Source organism: Tachypleus tridentatus, chromosome 10 (assembly GCF_004210375.1).
Source record: "Tachypleus tridentatus isolate NWPU-2018 chromosome 10, ASM421037v1, whole genome shotgun sequence".
Lineage (NCBI taxonomy): Eukaryota > Metazoa > Arthropoda > Merostomata > Xiphosura > Limulidae > Tachypleus > Tachypleus tridentatus.
This window is the reverse complement of record NC_134834.1, coordinates 71147349-71170094: the sequence shown is the minus strand read 5'-3', so window position 1 is coordinate 71170094 and position 22746 is coordinate 71147349. Positions and strand designations below refer to the sequence as shown.

The 22746-nt window shown below is 30.6% G+C and overlaps 1 protein-coding gene and 1 long non-coding RNA gene across 7 annotated transcripts in view; one reads left to right on the top strand and one right to left on the bottom strand.

The window, feature by feature from the left end:
• The first annotated feature begins 78 nt into the window (after positions 1–78).
• Positions 79–21609, top strand: LOC143229537 (uncharacterized). Of its 3 annotated transcripts, none has more exons than XR_013015926.1 (4): positions 79–3550; positions 3959–4059; positions 16998–17114; positions 20602–21609. It is a non-coding gene; the product is annotated as an uncharacterized LOC143229537 (long non-coding RNA). The 3 variants fall into 3 exon arrangements; XR_013015927.1 differs by lacking the exon at positions 79–3550 and adding an exon at positions 3560–3749 and having other exon boundaries at positions 16998–17107; XR_013015925.1 differs by lacking the exon at positions 79–3550 and adding an exon at positions 3560–3749.
• Positions 21610–21729: 120 nt separating this feature from the next.
• LOC143229533 (glutamine--fructose-6-phosphate aminotransferase [isomerizing] 2-like) overlaps positions 21730–22746 on the bottom strand; it is a 45521-nt gene continuing 44504 nt past the window's right edge. For all 4 annotated transcript variants that reach the window (XM_076462007.1, XM_076462010.1, XM_076462008.1 and 1 more), the window contains one exon: positions 21730–22398. In XM_076462007.1, coding sequence (XP_076318122.1) covers positions 22354–22398 — 45 coding nt within the window. In that variant the 3' untranslated portion in view covers positions 21730–22353. The remainder of the gene's footprint in view (positions 22399–22746) is intronic.

The window sequence follows — 22746 nt, the reverse complement described above, 5'->3', positions numbered from 1 at the left end:
CATTGGAATATGGAAATTTTACACAATGCCTATTTGCAGGTTTAGCATTAACAACAATGCAAGTTTTGCTATGCTTCACTTTAATTAGTGTTCCTTTTTTCATGATATTTATTTCTCTTTTTCACTTTGTTGAAACTGATCTTTTGTTTTTTGTATTTCCTTATTACTGTTTCATTTTTTTATCCCCCTATGTTTTGCTGCCCTGAGCAAATGCTTATTTTGCTTATTAACTGAGGGCAGCTTTACTTTGAACCCTGATTCACTTAATGGTCATGGTAAAACATGCTTGTGTACATCTGATTTTCAGTACAGTGAAATGAGGGGAAGATTAAAATTATTTTACAAGTGTGGTTTTACTTTGTAATAATTATAATACTAAAATTTAGATTATCATTTTATTATTTTCAATAACATTTTGATTTGAATTAGTCAGTTAAAACGCTTTTCCATGGGTAAATAAACGCAATAAAAATAAAACACACAATAAAATAGTGTGTGGACAACAGGAAGGTCAGACAAAGACTGAGGACGGTGATACCCAGCAAGAGACGCTGACAAAAGCAAATTTGACGTTTTGTGCATGTGTTGTTTTTTTTTTTTGTCTTTCTAAGCTACATCTTTTTAAAATAGTCAAATTTGTTTGTTAATGCAGGATTTTTTTCAAAAGTTTTTTGTTATTCGAGGAAAATAATGATGTTTTCGAGACTTTCGAAGAGTGACAAAAAATGCCTCGAATTTAAGACGCGCCCTAATTTTCAGTTCGGAAAAATGGAAAACAGGTGTCTCTTAAATTCGAAGTAATACGGTATAAAATACAATGCAACAGCTACCACAACTTCTTTATTAGAGAAACAAACAGAAAAATGGAAACCAGATTCAAGGAACATTAAAAAAAAAAAAAGTAATACCTTCACACATTTTCGAACATTGCAAATTAAACAAGCAAAACATAACTATAGAAAATACCCAGACATAAAGGAGGGACAAATATAAACAAATGCAAAATCAAAGAAGCTCTACAAATACAACAACGTAAAACAAAATTGAACCCATATAAAGGTTCACCTTTATAACTAATAAATAATCTAACATCGAACTGCAACTCTCCCTGCAGTCTTATATCCATTTACACTCTCATTCCCAAGACGTGTGCATGGCAATAGTCAGTTTGAAATCCTCTTTGTTAACCTAAAGATGATCTAAGAAGGTCGAAACGTTGTTCTGTACTTTGTTTTAATTGAAATTTTAATACCCGTACCAACAGTCTTCTGAATACCTAACATGATACTCTTACTAGAAAATACTTAGACTATTTTAACAGAGTAAAAAAAACGTTTTTTTTTAAATATTCAAATTCAGGAAAATATGTTTAAAGAATTTGAGAACAGAGAACTTCCATTGTGATTTTTATAAATCATTAAATTTAAATATGTTTTCTACTTTTAAAATTCTTTCTTTGTATTCTTATTTATATTGGTCATTAGAGGAATAAAGATTGATTTGTGATTGTAATAAGTTAACAAACAAATTCTCTGTAATTGTAGCCATTCAGTATCAAGCGATATTCCCTTTCAACAAACTTAATAGAATATAAGAATCCAGAACTAGCAATGACCATACAATGCCATTACGCTACGATTTAATGTTCTCTATCTCTATTGTTTTTGGTTTCTTCAGAAGATATGGGAAATTAAGAAGAGAGACATTTTTATGTCCTAAAATTAAAATGAAGGGAGTTATCAAATTTTGTGAATATTAGTTCCTGATTAATTACTAAAATAGCAAAAGGTCAGACAATATAAGGTAATAAATGAACAAAACAAATATTAAAATTAGAGTACTGAATCATGCTAAGTGCTCTTACATGAACATAGATATCTGATTGCACAGTTTTCACTTACAATGGCATTGGACTCTTAAAATTTAGCTTCTCAGAAATTGAAATATATATATATACACTGCTGGCCAAAATATTAAGGCCAATGAACATAAAGAAAAAATGTGCATTTTGCGTTGTTAGACTCAACCACTCATTTGAGTAGAGCTTCAAAAGATGAAATAAGAAAAGGGAAAGTAAAATTTTTTTTTTTTAGCATTTAATAGGGAAAATGTGAACTCTATGAAATTAGCCTAAATACTAGCTGGTCGAAAGTTTAAGACCATACCAAAAAGAAGTCCTAAACAGGGTAGGAAACGCCAAATAAGAGGTCTCAGTGAGTTGCACGGCCGTCATTGCGAATAACTTCAAACATTTGCTTTGACATGGTCGATATAAGTGTTTGCAGAAGGCTGGCTGGAATGTTATTACAAGTGGTGAAGATGGCTTCACGAAAATCATGCACTGTTGGGAATTGACGTCCATTTCCATAGCTTTCCCTTGCCATCCACCCCCAAACATTTTCAATGGGGTTTAGTTCGGGCGAACACGCTGGATGGTCCAAAAGAATCACGTTATTTGCCATGAAAAAGTCCTTTGTCCTGCGGGCATTGTGGATTGCAGCGTTGTCCTGCTGAAAGATCCAGTCATTTCCACACAAGCGAGGGCCTTCAGTCAATGAGGATGTTCTCTCCAACATGCCAATGTAGGCAGCTGCTGTTTGACACCCTTGTATAACCTGAAACTCCATTGTTCCATGGAAGGAGAAAGCACCCTAGATCATGATGGAACCTCCTCCACTGTGTCGTGTAGAAAATGTCTCTGGTGGGATATCCTTATTGTGCCAGTAATGTTGGAAGCCATCTGTACCATCCAGATTAAATTTTTTCTCATCAGAGAACAAAACATTCTTCCACTTTTCTACATCCCATGTTTGGTGCTTCTGAGCAAAGTTTAACCGAGCTATTTCGTGGTGTGGAAAAAGGCGTGGCCTTTGAAGACGTTTACTGTTTTTAAAGCCTTTCTCACGTAGATGCCATCTTATTGTTCTTGAGCTGCATTCTGCATCCGTAAGGGTCTTAATCTTGTTCGACGATCGGCTGATGTCTCGCCGGACAATTCGTCGAATCCTCCTGTTCAACGCCAGCGAATTTTTTTTTGGTCGACCACTTGAAATTCTCGTTCCGTATCCTTCAGGGTCTTTTAAAAAATTTGCATTAGCCCAATCTCATCAGCGATGGCACGTTGAGAGAGACCTTGCCTTTGCAGCTCGACAATTCTGCCACGTTCAAACTCTGTCAATTCTTTAGCCTTTGCCATGTTTTTACCCAATGTAACACAGGAAATGTCACTAGATGTTGACAACGCTAATGCTTGAACAGAAATGACTAAATTTCGTTACGTGTTTACCGACTAACGCTTCGTTTCACTATGGTCTTTTGGCCAGCAGGCCAGCAGTGTATATATATATAGGTGTGTGTGTGTGTTTATATAAGGAAATGTATATTTCATGTTTTTTTAATCAGATTTTTCAACTGACAACAAATATCAATGAAAATTAAATTAAGTGGCAAGTTGACAAAATTACTAGGCACTTGCCAACTAACAATCATTGTGTATTAATACCTACATTTTACATGGACGTTTCTCACAAAACCTATCAAGAAAAACTATGTAAGTAGTTATAATTTCTACTTATAAAGGTGGCCAATGAAGATATGTGATGGAAAATATACACTAATAATGCTTAATGATAGTTACTTCAACTCAGAATTGTGAAGTGTATACGGTCAGATTTTCTGTGGTGTGAAATATTATTAGTTTTTTTATTTATATTGTTATTAGCAGTGCTTGAAGTGAAGTAAAAACAAAAGTGAGTTGATTTGTGAAATTTCTGAAGCTCAAAAAATTGTTTGGACAGTTATTAAATTTTTGAATTTGTAAAATGAAAGAAAAAGAGCCCAATTTGTTTGTGTATAAGTTTATATTAGGCCAACATGTTTAAGCCTAAAATAACAACTAACTTTTTATAATTGTTTAGCTAAATTTGTAATGATGATATTATCTTATCCTTTTTTTTAGCCAAAGTGACAGGACAAAAGATGTATTCAACATGTAATTGGTTGTTTTCCAACATGGCTTAAAAAGTTAAAGTGGAGGACGAACCAAGTTGATGAATATCGGTAAAAACGTCTGGTATTTATTTAGGAGGCTTTAGATATTTTGCATATGAAATTTGACATTTTCAAATGAAGAAAATAATTTTATTCTTAACATGAAAATTGCCTTGCACTCGAAGTAACAAAGCATCAATATATTCATGAACATTTTTAATAAAAATACTAGTTTAAATAAATCTAATCCGTGATGATAAGAAAATCCACTTGTAAATAAAATTATATGTGTAAAAGTGGCTGGTATGAGTAAAGAAAGCTCTACGTAGAGGAGTGAACAACGTTTCGACCTTCTTCGGTCAACATCAGGTTCACAAAGAAAGAAAGAAGTAACTGACCGATAGCAGACCACATTCCTACACTCAATTACACAACCTCCTTCAAACATGTGGTCAGCTATCGGTCAGTTACCTCTTTCTTTCTTTGTGAACCTGACAATGACCGAAGAAGGTCGAAAAGGTGTTTGCTCCTCCACATAGTGCTCTCTCTATCCATACCAGCCGTTTTTTACATATATAATTAAATAAACCTAATTTTTTTGTGTACAAAAGACTTGTAATATTTACTGAAAGCTTGCCAACCTCTATGAAGATGTTTATACCTTATTAAAAGTTGCTTCAAGGAAATTAATAGTTATTTTGTGGTTACAAACTTTTCACAACAACTGAACCCATAATGAAAGGGTTCATTTTATCTATTCATGCACTAATTTGTCTCATTCCTGCCTCACTTTCATGCAAGATAAAAAAAAATAGTTTCTGTTTCCATTACCTTGCCGTCATAAATATTCGTTGCATCATCTGTTGAACCTTTCTCTTTTGAGAAGCTTACAGTGTCGACTAATGTTCAGGTTGGTGAATGAGTGAGTTTTACCGTTTATGGAGAATGGAAAGAGAAACCTTGTGTAACTCTGTGGATTGCACTTTGTTTCATTGTAACTTTGTGTTGCATCTTGTCACCCATACTAGTACAAGACTGAAAAGGACGATATTTGGTGTAGTTTTTGACAACTGTAGAAATACTGCGGCAGTTCCAAGTCTACTAAAAAGTTTTGGGCCCACCTGAAAAGAAATGGGATGAAATCCCTTCTCATTCCACCCAGCATAAAGCACCATGCTTATTTTAATATGTAATATAAATTACTATAAAGGCAAGGTGCATTTTCACTTTTTTAATTTTGTAACTTAAACTTCATATATAACCTTTTAATTCAAGGCTAATTATCTAACTATGGAAATGACAGACTAGCTCTGTATACCTTTGAATCTGTCATCAAGTTCATTCAGTGTTTGATCAAATTGCACCTCTCCACTCTCCCTCCTGTCCAGTTAGCAGAGAAGTATTTTTTATATGTTTCCAGAACTATCAAGTCCAGTGTGGGTGGTGAATGTATATTTACTTCACTATAGTGTTTTGAATATATTTTTGTTCTTTAACACCTTTTTTTATTTCACATTTCTCATAAGTTTCTTACCTGTCACTCTTCTGGGTAACAATAATGATCTATTTCATTGTGTTTAAGGATTATTTGAATAAAACTATTTCTATTGCTACTGTGGAAAGTTTATATATATATATATATATGATGTAGGAACATTCCCTACTGAGATAACATTGATAGCTGTTGGAAAAGTGAGAAGAATCTAATGTTTAAAATACTTCACTTGTGTATATATCTCATTTTTACTTTTATACTTTTTCATGAACAATATGTAATGTATAACATGATCATTCTTTTGAAAGACATATTTAACATGTCACACCATCATCACTCTTATATAAATCCTTTTATGTATAAAATCATATAAGAGGCATGTTTTAGTCTCATTATGCAACCATTCTTTTTGTGAGTCATAGTAAACATAATTCACAAGGATTCTTAAAATGTGAAAAAGGTACTTGAAATTTTTTTGAGTAAAACATTCAAGGTGTTGAAAATTATTAAATTTCTTTTAAAGCTCTGGAAAAGGTGTATGAAATATTTTAGAGAATTAAAAAATGTGTTTTTTTTAAGATTAAACAGGCTGTTGAAATTATTTTTCAATGATCTATTGCAAAATTACATAGAAAATTTTCCTCTTAAAGCCCTTTTTTGTATACTTTATTGTGTGCATGCTACTTCTTGTAAAAATGTTTTCCTTAAAAACTACAATAATGTTGGATAACTATAAATTTAACATCTATTGGCGAGAAAATAACTTGTATTATGAGTAAATATAATCAAATCTTATTGTTGGCAGTATTTCTGTCTGGAAGAGTGTGGCTTAATAACTTGAACCTTCTTGAAAGTGTAGAACAATTTGAACTATTTTAAATATATCAAAATGATCTACAAACATTGCTAATAGGTTACATGAGACTAATGAAATTTCTTTCCAAAAATGAAACTAATGGAAATTTGAGAAGAGCTTTTTTAAAAGTATGTAGTTTCATAAAAACTACAGTATGAGTGGCAGAATACTTCACCCTCAAATAAAACATTTTTTTTTACTTGTTTGGTAATCTAAACCTTGCTGAGCAACCTGAAGCTTTCATTATTTTATAAGTTTATAAAACCTTTCATATATCAATTTTAAAACACAAATAATGGGTAAGTGAACAAAATATAAATGTAAAACCTGAATACAATTTATGTATTAGTCTAAACACAAGAAACAACGAAAGTGCTACTATGAATGAAGGAGCCATCAATACTAGACAATGATGACAACGTGGTGCATATTTCAAAATAACCATTGTTGGATTATATTATAAAATGAGCTCTTTCTAATGACTATAAACATGTCTAGTAAGTACATGTTAGCTTTTAAACCTTAGACCTTATGTATAGAAGTTGAGGAATGGCACCTGGTAGGGGTTTGTATAATTTATTATTTGTTTTTAATGCATTCAGTAAACTTTAAAACATATCTGTCAATATGCCAGGTAAGCATACTTATTGTTTGGACATATATCTGTATGACTTGCGTTATCTAATTCAAGATATTGAGTGTAAAAACTGAGATTCTACATAGCCTGTGCACCATGTGACAACAAAATTGAAGTATCTCTTTAAAAATCTCTTTTGAAACAAAGAAATTAAAACTTAGATAACATAAAACTTTAAATTATAATGCTAATTTCATTGACATACATTAACTGTAATGTTATTTAATTCAATTTTGAACATAACTTGGTGACTAATGAAGAAAGGGATTTTAAAAAGTGTCATCCTTAAAGGATTAGAAAGCAAGTTAGGCTAGAATAGGTAGGTTACTTAATATTGTATTACTGAATTTTTTTTCTATCAGCCAGTTAGTGAGTCATTTCAGTTTTATAAATTTAGAGTTGTAATTACTAAAAAACAAAACAACAACAACAACTAGGGATCCAAGATAGTACCCTTCACATGAGAAGTTACAAGTAAGTGAAATTGTTGTATTAGCACCTATTGTGAACTTAGGCCTCTCTGTAAGTCATCTTGTATAACTTATACTTAAAGAAATAAAATGATTTTACCATTTTTATGCATTCTTTTTTCCAAATAATCCAAAGAAATCTGCCCAGCAGTAGAAACCATTGCAACACTGATGTTAGAAAAGAGATTATTTTGTTGAAAATAAAATGGAATATCAACTGAACTTTAAGATGATTATATATGCTTAAATAAAGATTATTTGGAATTGATAAAACAGTTGAAACAAGATAAAGAAGGAAAAAAAGACAATTGTTTTTAAAAAATAGGAAAAAAGTGACCACAAACAAGAAAAAGTTCAAGAAAGAAAATAAAGAGAGAGATAAAATTAGATGTAAGAGATGAGAACTAAGAGATGAATTACAAGAATGAAACAAAAATTTGCAAAAGAACTACAAAAACGTTTAATTTGATTAAAGACAAGATAAAACTGTAGAAAATGTATGAAATAACAAATTTAAAAAAGGAAGTACAGAAAGAGTATAATAACAAAATTGAGTTACGAAAGAACATCAATAAAACATAGAAAGATTACTTTAAAAATGAAGTAAAACAAAATCACAAGAACTCGGAGATAAAGTATCAAAAATTGAAATGGTAAGTTTAAAATCAAACCAATCATGCTTCTCTTTATATCCATTCCATAATTTCAATTTAAAATATCATTATTTATGCAGTATGCAATAGAAAAACCAGTCTGGTTATACCTGATTCCATTCCTTATGCTGCCTGTAACTGCAAAACCTTCCAGACTTTTCTATTTATCACAATCTCAAATTACAGAGTGTAGTAAGCCAGTTCAACATTATTGCCCACTCAAAAAAATCTAATAGACTATGATGGAAAGTTATCAATGGGAGGAATATCAGGCTCAGATTGAAATAACACCAAAAGTGAACAGTACAGTAGGCCCTGGTGAATACGACCACTCCCAATAACAACTTCTTTTTAGACACAATTTTTTTCTGTTTGCAGAATGATTTTACATTGATCAGATTCTCCATGAATGATTTCTTGACAACTGATTGCTTTTTGGTCAAAAGGTCAGATAACCACCCCTCTATAGCAATTATTCTACATTTAAATAAAAAAGTATAAATATGTTGTGTTTTCATTTATTTGATTTTATATATACATGTATGTACTATAATCTGAATTGGTGATGATTCAGTTGTAGTTATATTTACAAGAGTGAGTGATTAGATGCCACATTATACAATAAAAATGAATACAAAGGCTGGAATATTTTTCAAATTTTATGTGAAGAATAAGTCACTTACATTTTTAAACGATTATTAGTTCGGTCTTAAAAAAGTGAAAACTTAAACATCTCACACTTCAAGAAAAGGTTGAAGTCATCATAACAGCAGAAAAGGGTGTCAAATTTGTTCATATTTCTGCTGAAATACAGGTTGGCAAAATTCAGATTCAAAAAGCTGTTGTTGGTAAAGTTAAAATCATAGTTATGGGAATCAGCTCTAGTTTGAACCTGAAAGTCCCCAAGGTGCATAAAAATGCAAATCATAAACTTAACAAACTAATGTTTAATTAGTTCTGTGATGCCAGAGCTAAGAACATTCCCGTTTTTGGAAAGATGATCCAAGATAAGTAATCTAAATTATATAAAAGCCAATTTGTATCAAATCAAGCTTCATTTCTCAAAATAGTAAGGGTCATAAAAGCCAAAATGCATTTATTCATGTAGAGTAGTTCCTTTACTGTGTGGCCATAAGGATCCATAAGTGATGTGGATGCAAGAGAGCCATGAAACCTTACAATGGTAGTGAATATTAGTATAATAAGCCTAAACTAAAGATGTAGTATGGGATCACTAGCCTGGAGCCAAGTGCATAACGTTTATAATGAAAGTAAAAATATCGATTCAGTTTTAAACTTAGATCATTTCTGAGTTAAGCTATTTTTGTTATATCACTAACAATTTTTAACAAAAACAAACCTCTGTCATCAGTGAAGATTCCATTTTTTATTTTTGTTGTCTAAATATTTCACTTTATACTTTAAATACATAGACTAACAACAATATTAGGTCATACTTTTGTTGTTAAGCAATATGACATAAAATCCAGTGTTGCCAAAATGCATTGGCTTTTCCATGTATTAGAAGTTATTAATGTAATTGGTTTTTACCAATAATTATTCTTTGAATACACCATAGATTCATTTCATGAATGATCTTTATTAATGTTTGATTTCCTCAACTGCATTTTTCTTTGTTGGTCAAGCATGATTTTTCAAATGTTTTAAATTTCAGTTAACCGTGAATTGTGATATTAGAATATATGCAGTGGTAGTACTTGCCCTGTCATTTTTGATGGGCTATATACTAGTTTTATATAAAACAAAAATAAAAAAAATTAAGTTATTTTTATTGAAATGGTATTCATCATAAGTATTATTATACCATTTTGCTACATCATCAGGTTACTTATATAGTATGTAAACCATTATGCTCAAACCTTAACAGTGGTGACTGTCACAGTTGAGTTTTATCATTCACATTATCTGGTTATTGATCCTATGAATAACAACTTCCTGTCAGATGTGACTTTTTTATCATGGCAGATAGATCGTTTATATCTAGGACGGACTACTGTAAACTATTAATCTTGTTGATTTTAACAACATTAAGCAATTATCAAACATTAGTAATTGCCTTGTCTTACAGATTTGGAGTGTCACATTGAATGAAGTTTCTAATGCAAAATTTAAGAGCAGATTAAGGAGGAAGGATTAGGCTTATCTGAAATTGCTGAAAATGTAGAAGGTCTAGCCAAGTTATCTTATTGAAATACTTCACATAAGTAGATGGCTTCATTGGCATGTGACCAATTCATAGATTTGGTAATGGGTGAGATTCTACAAATTAGGCTAAAACAAAGTAGTGAAGAAACCTTTCATGTTGGTGATGGAGCTTAATCAGTTCAAGTTGTAGATAAATAACATAGCATAATGTTTATAAAAATATGGGACTTATTTGTCCATCTTGGCTGTTCCATTCTCTAAACTAAAAAAATCTTAAGCCAGCTCTTACCATTCATGTACGTATTAATCTTTTTCATAAACTAACTTAAATTTACTGCTTCCACAACATATGAAACTAACCCACTTTAAAGGCCAACCATACTGTTAGAAAAACGAAACTGCCTTAGATTATAATGACTCCTACCCTTTAAAAAGGTATATTTTGTCTCGTAATCCCACTACTCTCACTGTTAAGTATAAAAAAATGATGTATCAGCATATCAGTACCCTTTACAATCTTTAACACTTTACTCAGATCCCTATTTCCTCATATGACAACTCTTCCATCTCAGGCATCATTCTAGGATCCCCTCTCTGAACCATTTCCAACAACGCCTTTCTTAACGTAAGGAACCCAAGATTGAACACAGTATTTCAAATGTTGCCTAACTACTGATTTGTACAATGAAATTATAACCTCTTTAGACTTATATTCAATAATTTAGTAGATGCAACCCAAACTCCTTTTTACTCTGTCACAAGCGACACCACACTGCATGGATGGCTTTAGAGACTGATTATTACACCAATACCCCCTTTCCTTCATAATAACACTGTTAAGGTTATTCCCATCTAAATTATACTTATAATTCAAATTATGATAACCCACATGCATTATCTTGCATTTATTATAATTCAAACCCATCTGCCATTTATTTCCCCAATTCTCCAGCCAAGAATTATGAAATAAAATGGTATAGAAACATAACCTCTCTGTGACGGAGGCCTAAAAAACTCAAGGATTAGTTAGATGACTGTTTGCTTGGAATGTAAGAAGTACACTTTAGGAGAGAAGCTATTTGAATTTGAATTTAAAATGGTATTTTGCCAGGAATAGAATAGAAAAACCTTTAATTAGATAACTATTTCTTATAATTAAAGAAGGAAACTGCAGAGGATGTTATTTTAGTTATATCTTAAAGGAGATATATTATCAGAAACTACAGGCAAAAATCTCTAAAAAATAAAAACTGGTCCCAAAGGATGACAAAAAAGAAATACCTATAAACGTGAAAAATAAGGACATTATCTCCAATACTATAATGAATCAGCCATTGATAACAAAGGAGATAATGTATTGAGGATAAGAATACTTCATCTTCCCTGAGTTAAAGAATCAGTGTTGTAGGCTATGATTTGAATTCATATGTTGTTATTATTTCTTACCTTGAGGAAACTTACATCATATGATAGAGATGGCTTAATGACAGGATCATTTCTGAAAGTTCAGGAAATAATGTAGACATATTAAAAAAAGAGAGAGGTAGGATGGAATACATAAACAATTTATTATCAACTTCATGAGTTTGGTTAGTCAGTTTGTCTATTTCTGTCAGCCAGTTCTTTTAGTTTTGTGAAACTTGAGTTTGTATTTGTGAAGAAGTATTAGAGATAAAAGAAAGTATAACATGTATAGAAGAAGTTAACAATTAAGTCTGAAATTGTTTTATTAGTATTTATTGTGAACTTATGAATTATTGTGAATATAGTAAAGGAGCAGATGGTATATCTGTGAAAGCTTTTGATATTATCATAGTATGTGTGAAAACATGATCAGCTGCTTCATAATCACATAAGCATACAACACTGGTTAATAGTAACAAAACCCAGTCACTTTAGATAAATAATGAAGAGCAGTCCACAGATCCTCAATTATGAGCTTAAAACCATTGCATTATGGACTACAGAGATTGCATTGGCATTGCATTGTGTTCTGTTACATTGTTCTGACAAAATATCCGAGCAGAATTTTCATTTGTCCACTTTGATGTTTTCAGAAGAGTACTGTAGGATTGTCTCTAGAAAATTGAAAACCCCTTACTTTATAAACAATGGACTTGCACCTTATTTTCCATTTAAATTAGTTTAAAATAGGAATGGCAACATTCTCTGTTTGTTCAATTTCTGAATAATGGAATGCAAGCTAAGCTAATAACCACTGCAGTGTAGAATTAGTAAAATGTAAAACCATCAAAAAGATGAGTGTCTCAATAAGTGTTTTGTTCAGACATCCACAGTCAGGAAACTTCATCTAACAAATCCGCTGAAACAGCAGCAGAAACATTTGAGTGAGAGTGTATTATGAAGTTTTATGTCTACAGGACAGAATTTTATGAAAAATAAACTAAACTGGAAAAAATAAAAACGTCAATGCAGAGACGTTTAGATTTTAAATGATTTAACTGTACATGCAGTAAAGGTTTAAAAAGAACTTCACAAGCTGGAATTTTACTATAAACAGTGTCTTTTATTTGCCAGTACATTGACATTTAAAGTAAGTACATATGTTAGAGTAAAAATTTCAAGGGCACATCTTGAGTCATCTTGACAATTGTGATGCTTCAACCTTCCTTACCGAACTGCAGAGGAAGTAGTTGATATCTCAGCTAAAAGTTAAATATAAAATGGCGATAGGTGATAGCAGAAATTTAAAAGTTTGGCAATTACATAATTAATGGTGCTGAGAACATGGAGTTATTGATATATGCTGAATTTACTCCCAGCAAGCAGACCTTAATACTAGCTAGTATAGAGTTTTACAGATGTTGTATTTCACTTTAAAATTTATCAGTTAACAAATGAAAACTTATCTCAAAAAGATACTTCCAAAATCGCTCTGTTTGGGAGTTTCTGGATTGAAATTTTAAAATTCAGCAACTTGTGTGTAAAGACACCCATTTTCTCCTGAGGGGCATGTTACATTGCAGGTGTAATGAGCAACAGTAAGCATTTAAAACTTACCATTGCTTATGAATGACCAGTCAAAAAGGAAAGAATTATACATTATGTGGCTAAATAAGACAAAATCTTGTTTTCCTTCAACCATTGTTTTTATCAAAACGAAATTATAAAATTATGAGTTGCTAGCTTCAGATACTTGTGAAAAGCTACACAGTGGTTTCTGTGCTAGCCATTCAATTTTAAATTGATAGGTTAGAGGGAAGGCAGTTAGTCAATAGCACTCACCGTCTATTGTTGGGCTACTATAACTGAAGGAAAATACTGGACTATTACTCTCATAATGTATTCATAGCCTCATAGTGCACGCAATAGGATGTGAACCACAAATCTTTGGACTCATAGTCTGATATGTTAACCATTGTGAGATAAGGATGAACCATGAATCATAATTTGTACTGCTTCATTTGTTACCTTTTATTTGTATTATTTACACCATTATTTCTCACCTGGATTCTACAGATAACCTCTTGATCAACACTTTGGTTGTTGAAATATCTCATTAGCTCTACAAGGATGAATAAAACATGGCAATGTAATTTATTTAAATAAATTCTTGCCTCAGCACAGACAGCTCACAACTGCCATGGGGTTCCAACCCATTGTTTGAGAAAGATTGGATTATAGTGTGTGTCTCATTTCACAATAAATAATAGTAATCTTAGAGTATTTCAAAAAGTTAGCTATAGACTTTTCCATAAAAAGTGTAGAAACAACTTAAAATATACTATGTAAAGCTGAAAGTTAAACCCATTCATTGCAGTTGAATTCATAGTGTGTTAAATAAAGCTGAACATATATCTTAACCATTATATTAGCTATTACAGCATAGATATTGCAGACTGCATTTTGCTCGTATACTTGTAATGACATCTTAAATGATGTGATAAAATATCTAATTTCAAAACTCCTTAACTTCATCCCCTCCAGTAACACATGGTGATGTCTGCAGACTTACAATGCTAGAAACAGGTTTGCAATACCTGTGGTGGGCAGAGTACAGATAACCCTTTGTGCAGCTTTGTGCTTAACTACAAACAAACAAATGCTTAACTGTATATACATGTACAGTAACAACAGAATGTATTTAGTGTAGTATTCTCATATTCTTAGAACATAGGTTTACCCTTTGAAAAATATTAAAAAGTCCTTGAATTTTTCTCAGTTTTGTAAAAATCCAGAAATAATTGAGGTAATTAATTCAAGAAACATGTCTAATGTGTAAAAATAAAATAATTCTTCTGAGAGACATTTGATATATCACAGTGAGATAATTATTTGAAAATGATCATGTTTAATGTATCACATTAAGATGATTCTTTGAAAATATGTTACAATGTTTCACAATAAAATAATTTTTTATGGCAATATATATCACAATCAGACTATTCTTTAAAGATGTGTGTGTTGTGAACCTCAGTATGGTTCATGCTTTTGAGATAACAGTGTTATTCATATTGAAGGCAGTATTATGTTAATGGTATTTTTATTTTGTTAGTTTCCTTCTTTAATGTAATGACATTGAAATCTTTAAAAAAAAATGTAGATAAATGTTACTATGTTGTTTTTATTTTCATTAGTTTTGCTACAATTATTTTACTGTTCTATAAATTACCAATGCTGGTATATACTGTGTATCTTATTTCATAACAAATAACTGCTTCTGACTTGAATTTTAAGATGAATTACATTTTGGAATTCATTCTGAAAGATTCACAAGGTTCAAAATGCCACCATTTTTGCAAACTAAGGCAAGAAAACTTTGTAAGAAACCTGTTCATTTAATAATTGTATGAAAAAAATCACATTGCTTTGTTTACTACAGCTGTAAGTTACACGTACCTATTTTATTTATAGCTGCCAAACCTTTAATCAGCTTATTTCATATTTACATAAATAAAAAGGTTAGTTATTTACAGTCTGTCGCAGTTCAATTCACTTTGATCCACAGTGTCACAGCTTTGGATTGTTAGAAATCAAGTTTTGACACCCATGGTGGACAGAGCACAGATAGCCCTTTCTGCAGCTTGATGCTTAATACAAATAATCGATCCAGTTTAAATTTGAGTGTAGATTTATTATATTATATAGTTCTTAAAGGCTATTTTTAGATCCAATGTCATGTTTCTCACACTGACAGTTTTCGTGTCAGATTTTTGTTAAAGGATTTTCTAAGGTGTTCTTGCTGTACTTATTTACACTAAGCATCTCAAGTTTTCAAGAGCTACATTTGTGTGTTCAGACACATCTGTTGTACTGTTGACTGTTTCATTGAACAGTTTTTCTTTTAAACTTGTTAAATACTTTGAACTAGTCACAGTGGCTTAGCAGTAAAAATAAAGAGGTATAACAACAAAAATTTTGTTTCAACAGACCAATTAGTCCATTGTGCTTATCAGCAAATAAACAAACAAATGCTTTGAACCAATATATTTACAGTTAGTTTGTGTGAAACGTTCATGACGAGATAAGTAAGATTAACATTTTTTACATATAATTGGAAGCATTCCAAGTTAAAGCAGTTTGTATTATTAATATTAAATTTCAAATACCTTAAGTGAATTGGTATCATTTCAAATTTTCATCAGTTCTGTTTCAGTTACATACTTGTACATGACACTGAATTATTATCTTTGCTCTTTCTCATTCATATGTTTATTTTTATGAAATAAAAAACTCAGCCTAAAAAAAAAAAAAGACTTTAAATTTCTGCATATAGCTTTTTATAGCAACTGCTGCACTAAAGTATACATTTTAGGAAGTGGTAACTGTTGCTGGCAAAGCACCAAAGATTTAACATCGCTGCCTAAATCCATGATTGTATGCCCAATGCATTGAGAGATGGTTGACATTTTACCTTTCTTCTCAGTTGGAAAAACATTCTATCACTTTTTGTATCATAATTTTTGTATTAATGTGCATGTGAACTGGGATTTTGTCACCTACAAATAGCCTCGAAATAGTTAAGTCAGTAGATACATTTTAGTGCATGAGAACATTTGTGTTTTTGCAATTCCTTTGTGACTGTATTTACGTCAATATAAACTTGTGTAATTGTATAACTACTTGTATTCTCATCAGCATAATGTTGTACAATTGTGTAGGTGATTCTATTGTTGTCTGTATTAACTTGTGCAAAACTTGCATTATATTCAACAGTGTGAACTTCCACAACTGTATGATTAATTTATTTGGTTTTCAATAGTACACAGATTGTCTGGTTGACTGTAATATTTATGGTGGCTTTCAGTCCTTTTTAATTAATCATATAGTAATCTAAATCAGCATAGGTAGGTGAATGATATCATGTCATTGTGTCTAATTTATTATTTAATATTATACAGCAAGCCAATCATTTAACAATTGTAATGTAGATTTATTTTCACCGAAATTAAAATTGGAAATAACTGTGTTGTACAGGCCTAATGAATTCCTCGATTCCCCAAATTTAATGGTATGGACATCAGTTTTCCCTGGTTAAGGCTCATCAACACAGCTTGTGTCAGAAAAACCAAAGAAATCAGTTAGGGTTCTTATAATGATGATGCATATATAGTATATATGTGTTTGTTTGTTTTTTTTCCACCATATTGTGTCCTAAATCGATATGCCTAATTTATTATTCATTATTTACAGTAATTCATTATTGTGATTCTTATTTCTCAATATGTAAAATGTTTTCACTCATCTTTCAAAATTTATTTTTTCATAGCTAATGATAATTGAGGGCAAGGAACTGAAAGGTTATCCTGTGGTTGTTTGAAACAGACTTCAACAATTCCTGAAAATTCCATCTTTCATTGATTTCACCATCGATCTGTGGTATGCTGTAAGTTTTAATTGTTCGTGCTATTATAAGCTATGTTAGTGATTCATAGGTTATATTATGCACCTATTCACAGCATTACAAAGAAATACTATCAAGATTTAGCCTTTATTTGCCAAGAAACTATCAGTGTACTGTCTAACCATTTTGGTCAGTTTTTCAGTAATGATAAAATAATAACTGCAAAACATTTTTGTGGATTTTAAATATCAAAACTTTTTGAAGGAATGTCTGTGACTTTCTTATGAGTACATTCTCCAGAAATATTTTCACTGTCAAGTTACACAGTAAAACTCTGCAAAGTGTCTTGGTCACAATAAAGGAAGGCACTACTCACCTGTTGATCCATAAGCACAAAAATGTCTTGAAGATTTTTATGTCTCTTCTAGCATTGCCTTATCTAAACTTCTTACTCAACTGTGACTTCCCATCTTACAGTGGCTTGAAGATGATCTTTCATGAAATTAGGAAGGAAACACAAATCTTGTATAGTGACTAAAGTATATAGATGACACATTTATGTATCAAACACTTGAATCATTTGGGCTTAGTTGTATATAGACTGAAGTTAGCAAGTAGCTTTCATCCATTCTTTGTGTAAACATGAAGTTTCTTAAGTACTTACCCAAGTGAAAGGTGGAAGTTGTTACTTCTAAATAGCAATCTCACATATTGTTGAGATTAGAAATATAGTCGGTTTATGGGCATCATTGTTTCTTCAAAACATTGCTGAAAGTTATCAGGAAAGGAAATAACCTTTAAAAGATCATTGTAGAAGGCAAACTTTTATATTTATTTTATGTTGCTCTTTCTTACATAGTCTTAAAACTGTGCAAGTTAAAATTTTATCTAATTCATACCTTGAGTATTGTACAACTGTCTGTACTCATTATGACTCATCTAACCTAAAGTTGTGTTGTGTGTTGGGGTAAATCTGTATACAAGAAAACTTGATGTTATCTATAAACAGTGTTGGTCAGACATAAAGAACAGCAGATAGTTTGAAAATCATAACAAACAATGGGCAACAGTAAAATTGAATAAAAGAGAAAAAGTAGGTACAAATGAAAATCTTAGGTATAGTGAATATTTATTAGAGTATTCAAAGTAGGTGGTGTTGACAGTTAAAGACGTATGTAAGGTTTCATTGCTTGTTAAAAACCATCAGTCATTTAATATATACCACTTGACCTTAATATAACACAACTTTCTTTCTATAAGGTCACAAAAAGTATCTACCCAATATGTTGTAATATTACAATAATAATAATAATATATCAACTTCATGTTGTAAGTATTGTTACTTGTAATATCATTAAAGAATGAATTAGCTCAAAAGATTTGATTTTTTTTATAAACATATACAAACAAAATAATTATTTTGTATAATATAGAATTAATTATATTTTTATTATCTAGTTTACATTAATTTGTATCACCAGCTTTAATTTTAGGTTAGAAATGTTTGTATTATTATTATCTCATTTTATATAGTAGTTTTAAAAACAGATTTTTTTAAAAATAGAAATCTTTTGCATATAAAGGAAATTGTAATATAAGGAACTTAAGTATTATTAGAAGTTATTTGTTACATTTCACATTAACTCTATCACCTATTTGAATTTTTCTATTTATGACAGAAGTTCAAATTGCATCAAGATAAAATAAGTTTTTGAAAGGTTACTGTTTGTTATAGAGAATGGTTTTATCAATAGGAAATTTAATAAGTTTAATGTACCAAAGTATTTAAACATTTATCATATTTTCCTCATATAAACAATTTAAAATAAAGAAATTTCATTAAAAGAGTTTCTAGTTGCTCCCTGATATCTGTACAAGGCCAAAGAGTTGGCAGTTGATGCTGTTAACAAGCTGACTTCTTTTTAGTTTAAAGTTAGGAAACACAGTGCAGATATCAATTTGTGTCGTTCTGTACAAATATTCAAATGTATATTGTTTTAAACAACACAATTGGTTTAACTGTCTTCCAATGTTTTAAAGAATGCAGCTGGTTGAATTCTTGATAAATACTGGTAGTTGAAATACTGACTGTATGATACTTTATTGAATACTGCAATTATGTTATGTAACTGTTGAAATTCTGGACAGACTGGAATTTAAGTTTTGGTGTCAATGTTTTTGTTTAAAGGAATGCTGCTTTTGGTTTGGACACTATATATATATATATATTTTCATTTTCACAATATGTTTTGAAACAGTGTACATACGAAGACATAATGACATGAACAAGACTGTTGTTCAGCTGCAGAAAGTATAATTTGTGCAGTGAAAACTACAAACTTATAACCAAACGTTTTATTAAATTTAATCTGTAGAAACATACCAAAGTGATAACTTAATCTGTGGTTAGGTGTAGAAATCACATTCAAAGTTTACTCCAGCTGTTGTGTTTAGAAGCTTTAATTGTAGTATAGTTTTCAAAAAGTATCATCATCTTGTAACGTTTAAGCACTGACTGGTATTATGTACAGATTAAAATCATATTATTAAATATCTGTAAATACAAATTAGAGGATCAGAAAAATATAGATAATTTACTCATTTGATTAGGATGTATAAGAAACTAATGTGTTAAAATTCACAGCTACTTATTAGTTGTTTCAGGACTTTAAAGCACATTAAAGATGTTATAGCTTAGTTTCAAATCAGGAATGAAAACAAACATCAGACTTTTATATTCCAACTGTATTGTTTGTATAAAATTGCAACCTATGTCTTGTCCCTATATTGCCACAGTAACCTGTAATTTTTATTTCATCTAGTATTATAAGTTTGACCATCTGGTACTTGTCACTGAGGAAGTTATTAATGCTCACAGGGAAATCATTATTGGCCTTACTGGAGATACTTCTTTTTAAACTTTGCTAAAATCTAGAAAACTTTTAATTTTAAGTTCCTGAAATGAAACTATGTCTTAGTGGACTTTCTTTTGTGTATTTTTAACAAGTAAAAAAACATCCTTGATTGGTGATCCAATAGATCTGTTTATATTCACCTTCATTTTAGTTTTAAGTAAGTATCTTGGGAACTTAGCATCTCTAGTATTAGCAGAGAATTTATTTAATGAACTTTTCCCCCTCACATTGTACTAATAATGATCAGATTATGGACTTGATCAAATCTAATAAAAACTAGTTATTTGTTAAAAGTTGATTTATAAAGTGCATCAAATTATTTCTTATTTCTGCCATTGAGTTTAAAGAAAAACTATGTTTAGGAAGTTCAGCAGAACAGTGTTTGATCGCTGTAATACGTTTTCTAATGTCAAAAGTTAAATACAAGATAAATGATATGAAAAAAAAGGCTGTAGCAAAAAAAATTAGTTCTTAATAATTAAAGTTTAATCCATGATTAGTTTAGAAAGCCTAGTTAAAAAAGGCAGAAATGATCCTGATGGTATGAAAGTATTACTTAAGGGCCTCTTTTGCAAAACAATAATTTCAAATCTGCTTTTATTAATCACATGTAGATGGAGGTGGTCAACTGAACCAACTTTGTATTGGAGAAGGAATGTTAACTATAATTTAGGATTTATTATGTACATGTACACGAAATGTGCAAGTTTGTTGTACACAAAAAACTCAGATGTGTTACATAAGTATTTTGACTCAAGAAGTGAGGATGTCAGTCTGACTCAGACAAGATGTAGTGCAAGGTGATGTTCATGCAAAGAATAAAAATACTTTTGCCCATTGCACAGTTTGAATTTCTGTAACCTCTGGAATCTCCAAATTGCAATTCTATAGGGGTTTCCTCAGTATCCCTACATAGTTTTTTCTTGTATTTATTCTCCTTTCCTTTACCATAAACTGTTGCTAAATGAACAGTGCAGAATAAAATAAATGGTTTGTAACTTTGACATCAAATTAGCAATACTATGTTGAATGGCTCTCTATAGAAGATCGTGACATGGCCACAGAATTAACATAATTTAGACTTTACTTTGGAACTGTAGTGGGTTTATATTGGAAAACGTTACAACTTGTTGATCTATAAAACTAGCCTTACTTCAATACGTGCAATCATGGTTATTGTTTTAAGTTTTGTAAAAAGAAAAACATTAATTTGATTGCCAGAATACCAAGATTTGGAAATGTTGTGTAAAAGCAAATTATTCATGTATATATATATATATATACATATACCAAGCCCAATAATTCATGAAGCTATTACCTGAGTCTTGAGTTAGCATGAACTGATTAAACTATGAATTGCTATATCCACTTCAGAATCATGATATATGACAAGAAGTGGCAACTTCATTTCCTACCAGTTTGTACAGAATAATAAAGTATGTCTTACAAAATTCTATCTAAGTTCAGTAATTAAGAATGACTATTTACAGTTTAAAAAAAAACAAATCAAAATAATATTTCATGACTTACAACCTAATACGGGTTAGGAGCATTCTATCCTACTGTCGTAACCCAATTGTGATTCCTATGAGTTCTCCTTTGTGTGGTGTTTGATGCATTTTGAAATAAAAATATGTTATCGTTGTATATGCTTTCCAATTATTTAGATATAAGAAAGTTTTGGTTTATGTTGAACATTTATTACCATCTCTAATGCAACCAAAGAGTATCAAAATACAAGATTTAAGCAAAAAATAGTTCTTTATTGTAAACATTTGTTACAGGAGGCTTCATTATAATCAACTATCTTCAGAAAAAGTTTAGTATTAACAAAACAAGATTTCTAGAAAGTTCAGTTAGTGCATAACAAATATGTCGTTGTTCTTACTGTTTAATCTTTAACCTCATAGCATATCTCTATGCATTTACATATATTTTTTTAATCAAATTGATCAAACAATATCCTTTGTTATATATATATATATATGTATTCACTATCAACTCCTATAACAGCTTAAATCTTTTTCTATTAATAAATGTGTAAAACTTAGAGCAAAGCATTGACAATATCTTAATTTTATATGCTGACACTTCAAAACCTACAGAATGTATTTCTACAGCATATTAAAAGTAAATCATGAGATGCAGTTGGACATAACTGGAACACTTAGAAGAAGCCTCAAGTTACAAAAATCGTATAAAATTTAATTTTTTTTGAGTAATTTATACCCAAAAACTGTACAAGAACAGGAGAAAAAGAAAAGAAATTCCTCTCCAATTACATATTTATATATAAATTTATGCATGTATAAATCATCTGTATCATGTATAGACAGAACTGTAAAATTGTGCAGTAAGTTTTCAGTTTACTCAACAGTCACAGACTTTGCCAAATTTCTCGGACAGTCAACCTAGAAATAAATAAAAAAAAAATCAAATACTGAATAACTTTGTGATGATGAGAAAAGCACCTTAAGTAAATATATATATTCTCAAGACAGTTGGTATGGGTATTAAAACTTTAATTAAAATAAAGTACAGATCAACATTTCGACCTTCTTAGGTCATCTTCAGGTTAACACTGTTCTGTACTTTATTTTAATTAAAGTTTCAATATCCAAACAGTCGTCTTGAGAATACACTGAACAACTTCCTTGTCAAGAGTTATTTAAGTGCAATGTAATACATTCACACTTCTGCATAAAGTAAACCTAGCAGCAATTATAATATGTTAAGCTAATATAAGTTACTCCAAATCC